A 13,317-nucleotide genomic window follows, 5' to 3' on the forward strand; every position below is an offset into this window, starting at 1 on the left:
GTACATTACCTTATTGGTGGTGCGGAAATGTGTTCATAATATGTGAAATTCTAATGATTAAAGTCGTAAGAGAAAAAGTAACTCAACCATTTTTGTAGAAAATTGTATGACAGCTTTTTCAAACCTATTTTCACGATAATATTTTTCGAGAAAAATGAAAAAAACTTCAATTTTGTACTTTTGACATTGACTAAAATTTATTGCACAAGTAGGATCAAAGAGGATTTTTGACATTTCATTTATAATGATGTATTCAACGTCTCTGCCAATTTTCAACACTATTTTGGCTAAGCCAAATGTCTATTTTGACTAGAATAGTTCGTGAGTTGTTGAGGGTATAATGGAATACACTCAAGTTCACACAAAATTAACCAGTTTACTCATTTTACATGACACACAATAAAACTATGGAGAAATATCAAATATTATGTCAAATATTTTTGCTAGAACAATATAAATAAAGAAAATAAATCGTTTTGTACAAATATTCAAGTGAACACACTGTTTATAAAACCAACAGTCGTTTCCAGCCTAGAATTACAAAAAATCAGTTCTACTAACAAGATCAAAGTGAGAAATGGAATGGTTTTTGGTAAATTGGAAAAAAAAAACAACTATCTGCAAGAGAAAAATCGAGAATTATGAAAACAGAAAAGAATGAGCTGTAAATATTAAAAAATCCTCAAGAAAATATATGACGATATGAAAATGGCAGAAATAACGAGATGTTTATAGGAAATAACACAAAATGGTTGCCAATTCATTAAAATATTCCGCACTCTTGTTTTGCCTTATCTGTAGTATTTGAACGGTTTATGTCATATGGCCGAAACTCAGTCTTATCACCCGGTACAAAAGTTGTGTTTACCTCGGCAATCGACGTGTTATGAATTCGTTTAAATCTGATTACAAATTTGTTACAAGATGGGAATAAACCTATAAAAACAAGAACGTTTGTAACATCTAACAAAATGCTTCCCACATAAAAATTTTTGAAACGACAACAGTATGTTATCCACGTACACGTTTCTACACATTTATACGCATCCAAATTGTGTATTCCATTTTGGTACGTTTTATAAAAAGCGTACCTATTTATAGTTATATGTTTGATTTGGGATCTGAATCTGAACTGTCGGACGTTTTCACAAAACGTGATAGAGTAATCTTACTAATTGTCAAAATCAGCTGATGTATATTTAAAAATATCCGCTGTGGGGTAAGCAAGTGCTTCACCGTAAGTTGTAAACTTGTTTATTCGATTTTGGACCTTACTGTTCACTTTAATTTTGAAAATTGCTTGAAAGCTAACTTGCAGACTCCCACAAAATTTTCACCACCGGAAAACCAAAAAAAGCTGACACTGGTATATACGAGAAAATCAATTGTTTATCCCACGACCACCAGATTGACGTAGATCTTCTCTTTTCGATTGTCTGATTGGACACAGATTTTTGGACTCATGCAATAGAAATGACAAGACGTCAAATTTGATTTCATTGGCTGGCAAGCATATGTAGTTAAAGCCATTATAATGAAAGAAAAAGAACATTGTTAAGCTGATTAGTAATCATGGTAACCAATAAACAAAATAATATATTATCATAATTTATTATATTATTGATATATACAACAATGTATGAGTATGAATCAGTTCACAAATGTTCTTTAAGATCAAGAGATACTAAACCGGCTGTTCCACCGTTAAGTCCAGGTGTTGGTATTTTCCAAAGATGGTTAAGCAGTATAAGAAAATTACTGATTTTGAACGAGAGAGATATGAGAAGTAAAAATTTTTTCAAGACATCATCAGCTATGAAAAACGAAAAAAGACGACATGTACAAAGCAAGTATTGGTACATCATTCATCCATTCAGTAAACTGAACCAGTACATTGAGGTTATATTCCTTGTGACAATGCTACATAGATGGATGTTTGTAATGAATACGCTCAGCAAGTCCTACCGGTTTAAAATAACTTGTTTTATTAGGGATATCTTTCATGTAATTATTATGGTTAGTTTTTTCATTACTGGTTATGTTAAATATAGTGCTAAGGAGATTTTCATACATCCGAAAGAGACTGTGAAACATTATTTGTTGACCTTTTTTATTCTGGATTTGTTCATGTTGTTAGGACAAGAAAGCTTTCTCCTCATATTAGAAATGATGAATTTGATGAGTGATGATTACCCAATCGAAAGAATAGTTGCTCCATTCACACTTGTAAGTTTGTTCATCCATATAATAAGAGCTAAAAGTCTCGTTCATGTTATATGTAATCTTGCAATGAATGCTGGTTTCGGGAAAACATTCATATTCCTATTAGAACAGTTTACAACTCTTCTCATCATTTTACATTTCTATACGTCAATGTTTTTCGCTATACCTTACAACCTCTACATAAGAAATAATCATGTACCAGTTGATTCGTGGATCAGTATACGTAATTTGACAATTACCGAGTACAGGTTAGATACATATTTTGAGGGTTCGATGATAGTACTATCATATTTTTTCGGTTCCTACTATCACGATCCTATTAAACTACCCATAGAACAATTACTACTTTTCTTTTTTACTTTTACTGGTAGATCTTTCGTGCTGGTGATCATAGGTAGGATGTTATCCAACTTTGGTTTCTCTGATAGAGCAGATACCGAATACGAGAATATTCTGATACAGGTGAACAGTTACATGAGATCGTATCAAGTACCTATCGAAATTCAAGAACAAATTATCGAAAGATTTGAATACACTTACCAGAAAAAGTATTTTAATGTGCAGCAAATGATGACGATACTGACGGATCATTTAAAAACAGAATTGTTTCTATTTGGAGCCAAAAATTTAATTTCCAACAATCCATTCCTGAAATCGCTGAAACCGAATGAATTAGCTCTACTTTTCAGTCATATGAAATCGATGATTTTTAGTAAACATGAAGTGATACTTAGCGGTTTCCAAGCTCAAAATAATATATATTTCATTCTCTCTGGTACTGTAGCTGGATATTCTGAAGGAGTTGAGGTTTTTCATGCGAAAGATGGAGACGTCTTTGGTATTGCCACTTTGTATACTCCACTAGAACTAGCAAATTATTGGTATGTTGTTGCTATTGAGACTACTGAAGTATATTTTATCAACAAAAAAAGGATGTACACATTTATGCAAGATCGTCCAGATGTAACTAAATATTTCCTCGAAATTTTCACGGAACGATTAAATAAACTTGAACAACGGATTCGGCAAAAGTACGAAGGGGGCGAAGATATCAGAGAATTACTCAAAAAAGGAATTCTTTTAGAAAAATTGAAAAATAGAGAAAACATTGTACTCGATATGGAAATAAGATAATTTGTTCTATTTATTTTTAAATAAAAATCGCGTTCTAGTTAGTTTTAGAAGTTTTTTTTTTTAGCTTAATCTCTTTGGAAAATTATCGTATGAAAATGGTTTTGATGAAAATAAGTCCTAGTTACGATTTGGATGTAAAAATAATATCCTTCTTCATCAGGGCAAAGTATCTGAATGAATTTAACTTAATTAGGAAAATTTTTCGGTCTCGCTTATTAATATTATAAGTCTAAACCAAGTTTGAGATTTATAGAATTTATAGAACAGATGGCGTTTAATACTTCGTCAAGAATGAAGATTTTATCGAACGGATTGCTGAAGTAAAATGGGCAGTTATATGTGACTTCTAAATGAATACGATTTTCTTTTTAGAATCGTTTAAAAAATAAGAAAAATATTTAGCAACCATTTGAAGATTACACCCACAATCAAATGTAAAAATATACTGTTTCGAGCTTTTCGAACTTCGAATGCTTTCAAACGCGAGTTCGGTCAGATTAAGTTAGGTTAGGTTACATTCTGGATATGAAGCTCATATAGAACCGCACCGACAGAAGCAGTCCTAGTAATTGCTGATCAGTCACCAAAGAGAAAGAAGCTTCATGCCGCTGCAAAGAAGGAAAAGAAACACGTTCGAAATTGGAGATCAGTTTCAATAGACGGAAAAATAAGTTGATACTCCCCACCTGAAGTATTACGAGAGTGTTTCCAGGTGGATACAGGGTGGGAAAGAGGTTTTAGTCGGCCGAAACCCCGAAGAAAACGTTAACCAGACACATTCCCTGGTACTTCAACATCTCTCGAGGGAGTCGATGGCAGATTTCGTATACTTCTCTATGTAAAAAAGTTTAAGTTACGCGAGATAAATCTTCATACTTCATTTTCGATAGCATAGCCAAATCCTGACGCTATGGAAATGATACTCCTCAGTTATAGTATATACGAGGGGATATATGAACTATGTGCAACATTTTTGAATTTCTTAACTCATTAGGGATGAGAGCTTTGTTTCTCAATAAATATCCCTATGGTTGTTTTGTAACTGATTTTAATGAGTATTTACGCGCGGTATCAACTTTTGAGCGCTCTTAAACCTTCATAAATACCTTTAATTGACAAAAAATACTGCAAAACGTTTGTGAAACTCCCAATAAAATATATCTGTTGTAATTTTGTAATAAAATGCAAAAATAAGAGGTTATGAAGCAAAAAAAGAAAATTTTTCAGGAAATGTCACATATTTATGTTGGACAAAGCAATTTGCTACAATTTACGTTGTCACAAATTTTTTATGTGATTGGTGGTTTCGAAGATATAGTGAAAAAGGCGTTTCTTTATCTTTTCCTAAGATGGCGGCTGCAGAGCAAGGGCTGCGACCTGATAAAGTCGAAGTTAAGGTCTTAGTAACCGCCCTACATATCCTAAAAGTTTCGTCGCGTCCTCAGAAAAACGTAAAATTTCACTGGACTATACTTACTGGCTCCCTGGTGAGATCTATTACTAAATCTGTAAACTATATCTGTCTGTATATTCATTGTAATATAGGAAAAATCATGAATTATGTTCAATTTTTTTTTCGCCCAAGGAGAAAGCAATAAAATATTCCATATTGTAACTAGAAAAATATATTAGCAATAATTAAATAGTACAAGAAAAATAATATTTAAAACTATAACAACAATTAGAAGTGTATGAATTTGAAAAAATCACATGTCCGCATATCCGTGTCTCAGTTGAGGTTTTTCCAACAATTCACCTTTCTGCAACTGTGTCATAACAGTGTTAGCTTTCTTATGATACGTTTTGCAGGTCCTATGTTTTCCTTGTCGTTCGAGTAACAAAGCTCTGAAATATTTCGTAAAATGTTCTTGTTTTGCTTCAGTCACCAGTTTTAAATTTTTATAATGGATAGAATAAACTTCTGTGGTTTCTACAGAAATAAATAGAGAAGAATACCAAGGCGGTTCACTGGGCGACGATCTAATCATCCCCAAAACGTCCCCTTCTCCTAATATTAGGAACTGGATTGCGTCGTTCGTATAACCGGCGACCATTCCAGAGGAAATGAAGAATATATAAGGCTGTACATCGTCATAATTTTGAATAACTTCATGTGGTGAAAATATGTGAGTTTTCATATGAACGAAAAGTTTCGTTATCTCGAATCGATCCAATGATTGTAGTGGAGGACATTTTGCTATCAAATGTTTCGCTCCGAATATGAACAATTCTGTTTTCATCTGTTCTGTTAAAGTACTCAATATTTCATTTTCGTTGAAATACTTTTTTTGGTACGTATACTTCATCCTTTCCAAAATCACCTCTTGTATTTCTTTGGGTACTTTCATAGTCCTCATGTAATTATACAGTTGGAACACCATATTCTCATATTCGCTCTCGGAAACGTCTGAATATCCGAAATAAATAAGTACTCTCGCTATAACTACTAGTGTACACATTCTACCGGAAAATGTGAGAACAAACAGCAAAAGTTGTTCGATGGGTTCGGATACAAGATCAAAATGAGTTGATCCAAGAAAATAGGAAATTACAATGAAAAAACAAGCGATGTAAGTACTTTCATTATATTCCGTGAAACTCAAGTCCTTGCGATTTATCCAAGAATTTTCAGGAAAATTTTTATTATACCGGTATATATGCGTGGGTACCCAATACATGAGGCTAGAAAATCCATGTAGAATAAATGTTAATAATAGTGTGTTATATAAAATAAAAGCTGAATGATTGTTTGTACCTAACAAATTCAGATAATCATCCATAACATGATTTAACGATTTGAATCTGAGTAAATAAACGAAGAAACTAATGATATTAGTAGCAATTTTCCATAATTCCAGTTTTGTTAGATAAATATATTCCTCAACAGCCAAATAAGCATCTAATATGAAATATGATGTGATGTAGTTTCTCGCAATTCTAGATGGTTCTAAGCATACTTCTTTGGTTTTCTTATCGATATATCCAGTAAAAAATCGTGTTATCATTATAATAATATGAATTGCATCCCTTATCACACAAGTTTCAAAAATACCTGAGGGTTTCTTATCGGCATATATGATTAAAAAGGTTCTATGTAATAGCAAAATATAAAAAAGTTTATCTACAAACGAGGACAATTTACTAAAGGGATGAACGAAGTGGCTGAAATTCGAATGGACGTGTCTCCTCAACTCTGCTCGCATAAAAGATGGATGATTGTAGAACTTCTTACATTGATTACTTTGCATATTTAATATTATAAGAGAATAAAATTTTCTTGATATTCTTGCCCATAAACCAGATGTTGGAGGTAATGGTTCCAGCGCTACCATCGTTTTTCGACGCCGCAGTACACACGCATGTTCGACGGTAGATCCTTTTCCCATTTTTTGAAATATATATATTTCATAATCTAACTAATGTCAATTTTTGACACACCCTCACTTTACAGCACAATCTCATAGACAGGTATTGAAACCGAAATTAACTTCTATAGAATAGCGTAGTTCTTGTATTGTCCGGGTTTTAAATGTTTGAAATAGCCGTGGAGCGGCGTTGCTGTCTATCTAGGAATTGACGTGATTTGACATAAAGCATACAACGTTATACAATGTCACATGTGCTTCAATTAATTTATTTTTGTTTTTCATTTTTATTATAATTTATTTAAAGTTGAGAATCTAATTTTTCGATTTTTTACCTGTGACATAATCAATACGATACATTTTAATACTGACCATGACAACCTGTCATTGTCAAATGTCAAACAAAAAAATATCGTTTTTGATAATCCCGTCAATGAACCAAATTCATCAAAAGTGTGATGATTTCGACGGAAATAGATACTTTATAAATTATAGAGGCAGTCGGAAACGAGTCAGTAAACAAGTCGAAAGCTTTGAACATAACCTCAAAACTCAACTCTTATATATTAGTTACTCAACAAAACACACAACGAAAAACTAACCTACGTCTAAGATATTTTACATCGTACAATGAAAACTGGTAACATTTGCTACATTTTTCGCAATCACACTTATATTTAGTCGATTTTGAGTTGACACAAAGTTTTTTCCAACGTTGTGATCACCCATAGTTTTTCACCCCCGATTTTTAAAGTTGCTCACATCGAATCATATTTGACTTTTGAGAGGAGTTTAAGGATGTCAAATAGACAAGTTTAAACGACTTTATAGCTGGGTGAACTACTTTAAATGACTGGATTATCAACTTAACTTCCAAGGAAATGTGAAGTCTTGAATATTTCGAATTATCAACATTTTTATCTACACGCAAGTAGGCCTTCCACTTCGAATATGTGGACCACATCTCTTTGGAGGTCTGCCAGATAATTTTATGATAGTTGGCTTTTACTTGAATGCTCGTTCCACAACCAGAATCTCCACCATTCTGTCAACATTTTCCTTCCACTTTTCCGTATCCATCTAACAACATCTAATATGCGTATAACTTCTTTGGGCTTCATACTTAGTCAAGTTAATGAAGCACAGGACCACCGGCTTATTGTAATCTATACCTTTTTCTAAAATTTATCTCAGTATGAATATTGCGTCTATTGTGGATCTAATGTGTCTGAAGTCTCGTTGCTTTTCACTCATTTCTATAGTTTGTTAACAAAAAAATTAATTTTTCTTCATCCCTCTGTCGAAAGTACTTCCTATAAGGGAGAGCATTACACTACAAGGGACGAAAGTTGAATTTTCGGCCGTGCGCGTCATGATTTCCGAGGCGAAGCGACAGAATCTTGTGCACTCAGATCTTCGCTTGGTTTTTAAATCTTAAGTATCTCCCGGAGTCATCTCCCATGGTCTATGTCTTCCCAACGAAGCTATTACTTAGTTTACACGCCTCCTATTATCTGTTTATAGGGGAACGACATATTGGACTATATTGCACGTGTCAATTAATGTCATTATTAAAATCATAATGTCGTTACACGATACAGTACATAGATGTTCTCTTCGATTGATAGACACTAAACCAGCACTTTTACCTTTGGGTCCAGGATCGGGCTGGTACCAAAAATTTAGTAGAGCAATGAAGAAGCTTACGGTGTTGAATGAAAATGATATGAAATGTCGGAATTTCCTGAAAACTGGAGCCGCGTTGAGAATCGAGAAACGGCGACACGCATCAAGCAAATATTGGTACATAATCCATCCGTTTAGTAAGCTGAATAGAATTATCGAGATAACGTTTTTCATTACGTTGGTGCACCGATGGATATTTTTCATGGATAATATCGAGGAACCCGATAAGTATTTACGTACAGCTATAGCGAGAGATATCGTTCATACCATTATCATGATTAGCTTTTTCTTCACCGGTTATGTCAAACATACAACTAAAGAAATTTATATACATCCTAAAGACACTATCAGGCATTATTTTGTGACTTACTTTTTCATAGATTTGTTTCTATTGATCGAAGAAAATCGGGTTAGAACGATCGGACACCTCCTTAAATTGTTAAACTTGATTAATTGGAGAGACACGATTATTGCAACGGTGATTTTTGTTAGTTTAGTGTTGACTACAATAAGGTTTGTAAGTGTTCAAAATGTTATTACAAATTCTGTGGAATATTTCGGTTTAGGTACAGCTGCGAGTTTTATAATTAAACATGTTTGTACTTTCATTTTTATTCTGCACTTTTTCACGTTTCTTCTTTTCGTCATTCCATTTAACATGTACGTAACCAATCAAAGAGTCCCTCCAGATTCGTGGATTAGTCAAAGAAAGTTGACTATTGATAAATATACAGCAAACACATACGCGGAAAGTTTCCTCATAGTAATATCTTACTTTTTTGGTTCTAACTATATAATTACTATCAAACAACCATACGAACAACTGCTTCTGTTCTTGTGTACTTTCACCGGTAGAATCTATATTCTTTTTGTAATAGGTACAATTCTAACCAAATTCGGATCCAGTGATAAAGCCGATACTGAGTACGATAACATAATAACCCAATTTAATAGCTACATGACCGCTCAGCATGTTCCTAGCGATATTAAAGATCAAGTTATTGAGAGATTTGAATACAGTTACCAAAGAAAGTTTTTTAACGTGGAACAAATGATGACCATCCTAACTGAGAGACTGAAAACCGAGCTGTTCCTCTTTGGTGCCAAGCAGTTGATATCTTCTAATAAATTTCTGAAATCTCTCAATGTATCCGATCTGTGTTGGCTGTTTTCGCATATGAAAACTGCTGTAGTCGGTAAAACTGAAACCGTAGTAGATTATATGCATTATGTGAATAGTATATACTTCGTTTTATCCGGTACTCTCGCTGCTTACTACAAAGATCTAGAAATTTTTCATGTAAAAGATGGTGATGTATTTGGAGTAATTATCTTATTCAAAAACGAAGCAAGTCCTTACAACGTTATAGCCATTGAAACTTCTGAAATATATTACGTCAAGAAAAAATGGCTGGACATACTTTTAGAAAAACATCCAGAAGCTTTCAAATATTTTAAAACGATTTATGCCGAAAGAATGAAGAAATTTCATGATGTAAGAATGAAAAGAGAAGCGGGGGAAGATGGAAGAGAATTACTACGGAAGGGACTACTGCTAGAGAAATTGAAAAGAAGAGAAACCGAAGAGTTTGAATATAATAATTAGACCCTCATTACAATTTCTTACGTTTATGTTCATAATTGTTCTTAATAAAGACATTCAAATTTCCAAATTGAATTTTATTAAAACACAAAATAATGGCATATTTGTTGTTTAAACTTTTGAAATCTTGTGTTAGTATAAGTGCTAATCTGGATATTCAAAATATTCCTCTGGCTCCCCATTAGTATACAACCGTTTGCTATACTTTTTGGTTTCATTATGAACACTCCGAAGACTTTTTCAAAATGATATTCCTTATTTTCCGTCCTGATTTGTATCTTATTCCCCTGTTTATTTCGTTGTCACTGCATATATTATACATAGTCTTTTCGTCATTCACCTTGCACTCGATTCTCCTCTTTGATTCCGCTTCCAATCTACTATACACTTTATCTAATTCGGCATCTATTCAACAGTACAACAACATCTGTATATCGTAAAATTTGATGATTCCGGTTGTAGATTAAGCCTTGTGTGCTTTCCTTATGATTACTTCCAATGTGAAGTTGAAAAATAGATAATGGGACCCTCTGGTTCATCAATCTTTGAAAATTTTTTTGTAGGCTAGCTTTACTATGATCCCTTTTTTATCCAGAATCAGTCTATATAAGTTCTTATAAGTTTTATTGAGACTTCTAAGGCTTCATAAAACTTTGTATTCTCCATTGTATCGTAAGCTTGTTTATAATCGATGAACAGTATATTTTGTTCTTGGTTATTGCTCTGAATTGTTTTTAAGGTGAAAATCTGTCGTGCTTCGTCCCACCCTGAACCTCATTGATATTCACTTCTGAATCGGACTCTGTTTGTTTCTTAGTAGTCAGGCCAAAAATTTGTAGCTCACAACCAGCAACACGAGTTTTTTTTACTAAGTTCATGGTAAGGAGGAATTTGCAGATGTGGGATTTTTATTTTACTGCTGCTAACGTCGCCTTTTCATTGTTATCTATAACTGATAATGGAATTTATTTAGACTAAGAGAAAAAAGAATCCTTTGAATTAATTCAACAATCATTTCGGTTATTTATTGATGAGTGGACTTATTAATTGGGTAAGAAAATATTTTTTTGAGACTTCGTTATAGGTATACACTGATATCAATTCTCAATCTTTGTCTAAATCATTAAAAACCGCCCACACACCCAACACCTTGCCCCCTTTTTGATACACCTGAATAATAAACAGTCCATTTGAATGTAATAAAAATAAATGATGACTAGACTGAACTAGAAATATCCGTTGGGGATATTTAAATAGCCAACTATATGTTTAATGAGATGAATCAGTTCTAGAATCAACTATTTTTTAAGAAGAAATAGTATAAATCAAAATGTTTCACTTGAGAAATTGTGGAATGTAAGATAGATACAATCCTCATAACCTATGAGTCAGAGGTAGTTCTTAAACTTGTTTTCAATGGTAACAAGTTCATATGTGTCTGCTTTCAATACAGCCTACCATATCCTGTGATCTTATTCTAGAACCCATCCCTGCAATGGCATTTTTTCCTAAATCTGTATATTGTTACAGGAAATTTCCAGTTTTCAGTTGTGGTAGCTTCGCCTTCTTTTACATCCTTTTACATTTTCCTGTCGAATACTATGAAATCATTTATTTCTCCTTGGTTTAGAGCAGTGTTTCTAGAGGCTCACTTTCCACAGGGAGGCAATTTGATTATTAAGGATAGCAATTCGAAAATGTACTTGACACTTTCTCTCTGGGCTAATTATGCAATGTTAGTTTTCGGTACCAAATTTAAATTTTAGGTGTGATTTGGCTGCTTAAAATTGATGAATATGTAAATCCAAAAATGATTCTTGAGCGTTATTTGTAGCTAAAAACAACTCGTCTGTTTTAAATGAAATACTACATTCAGTAATAATTGTTTTAATACTATTTAAGTTAATGCCAAATGTAAGCGTCTTCTCGAGCTATTTTGTGAAAAAAATAATGACGATTATGTTAAAAGTTTACTTTCTACTAAAGTATGGCTATATAAAAGGTAACGGCTTGACACTTTTAATGGTTTTTAAGGAACAAACCTGAAATGAAGTATCTGTTAACAATCGAAGGAATAACTTCGAAAGATATTAAGAACAGAAACTTTCGGCAGTTTCATTGGCTAAAAAAATGTTACTGATACCTCTTTACTTGCTGTTGTCCATCAACTTTATGGTTATAGATAGTTGTCTATAGCTGTTCCTTCGACGATTGTCTCGGGAAGTATATTGGGCAAACTAAGAGATCCGTTAATGTTAGGTTTAAAGAGCACATAGCTCATTTAAAATATGGACGGACCCAAAAATTGAGTATTGTCGATCATTCTGCCAGTTATAATCATGACACAAATATTAATACCGTAAACTGGTTAAAAACTGTATCCAATAATAACTTGGTTGGTTGGTGTAGTGGTAGTGTAAACAGTGTGTTCACTATGAATACCATCAACGGTTCCAGAAATTCCAACTTGGATCTAAGTTACACGAAGAAGGCATAAGAATTTTAAAAGGGCTGGAACATGACAAATAAAAGGTTGGGAAACACTAATTTAGAGACTGCACAGTTTGAAAATGTTGTTTGAATGTTTGCTGGTAATACTAATGTTGTGACATATTTTCTCTATGATTGTGAAATGTAATGAACAATACTAGTTAGATAATTTCTCTTTTTGATTCTCACTAGGTAGTATGTAGTTCTTCAAAATTGATTAAATGCGTCTGCATTCTATCAAATATTCCTAAACCACTTTTGTCGTTTTACAATATAGTTTGAAAATGCCTTTCTCTTTTTATCAATTTTTCCCGTCAAATTTCAACTTGATGCGATATAATCCATCATTTATAAAATTGAGACCGTCATTTTTAATTATATGAATGAATTGAATGATCGCAACGTTTGGTTTTATTCTATTATTAAGTGGTATGAGATTTTGTTGAACAGAACGAACAGTTAAATAAGATATCAACAGAAATGAAGCGAATTTATGGAAAATATCTTTCCTCGCATTGCAAGTGAATAAAATTTCAACCTTATCTGGGCTATATTTAAAGTCATCGTTAACAACGAAGCAAATTAAGAAAAAGCAGATGATTAGTTTGAATTTATTAGTATAGGAGACAGGTGTAGTGAGGTAGCCGGGCCTGAGGAAGGGCCTAAATGGGGCACACTGTTGGTTTTAGTGGATTGGGTGTTTGCATTGTCGATGATAATTTGTGATGGAATGGAAGAGACGACCATAATCAAGTAGACTGTGATTATATAGTGCGTTTTGAACGATCATACAGTGAGAAGTACAGAATCGGACCA

The 13,317-nt window shown here is 33.1% G+C and overlaps 2 protein-coding genes across 2 annotated transcripts; one reads left to right on the forward strand and one right to left on the reverse strand.

Moving 5' to 3' along the window:
* Positions 1-4,966: 4,966 nt before the first annotated feature.
* On the reverse strand, positions 4,967-6,766 carry LOC130891348 (potassium/sodium hyperpolarization-activated cyclic nucleotide-gated channel 2-like). Its single transcript, XM_057796001.1, has one exon. The coding sequence runs from the start codon at positions 6,741-6,743 to the stop codon at positions 5,064-5,066; it is 1,680 nt and encodes a 559-aa protein (XP_057651984.1). The 5' UTR covers positions 6,744-6,766; the 3' UTR covers positions 4,967-5,063.
* A 1,488-nt stretch (positions 6,767-8,254) lies between these two features.
* LOC130891293 (potassium voltage-gated channel subfamily H member 6-like) lies at positions 8,255-10,081 on the forward strand. The gene has a single exon (XM_057795935.1). It carries the CDS (start codon positions 8,305-8,307, stop codon positions 10,012-10,014), a length of 1,710 nt encoding a protein of 569 aa, XP_057651918.1. The 5' UTR covers positions 8,255-8,304; the 3' UTR covers positions 10,015-10,081.
* The last annotated feature ends 3,236 nt before the right edge of the window (positions 10,082-13,317 follow it).

Source organism: Diorhabda carinulata, chromosome 3 (assembly GCF_026250575.1).
Source record: "Diorhabda carinulata isolate Delta chromosome 3, icDioCari1.1, whole genome shotgun sequence".
NCBI classification, from domain to species: domain Eukaryota; kingdom Metazoa; phylum Arthropoda; class Insecta; order Coleoptera; family Chrysomelidae; genus Diorhabda; species Diorhabda carinulata.

Coding starts and splice junctions, on each gene's coding strand:
- LOC130891293 (XM_057795935.1), top strand. CDS start 8,305: ATGTCGTTACACGATACAGTACATAGATGTTCTCTTCGATTGATAGAC.
- LOC130891348 (XM_057796001.1), bottom strand. CDS start 6,743: ATGGGAAAAGGATCTACCGTCGAACATGCGTGTGTACTGCGGCGTCGA.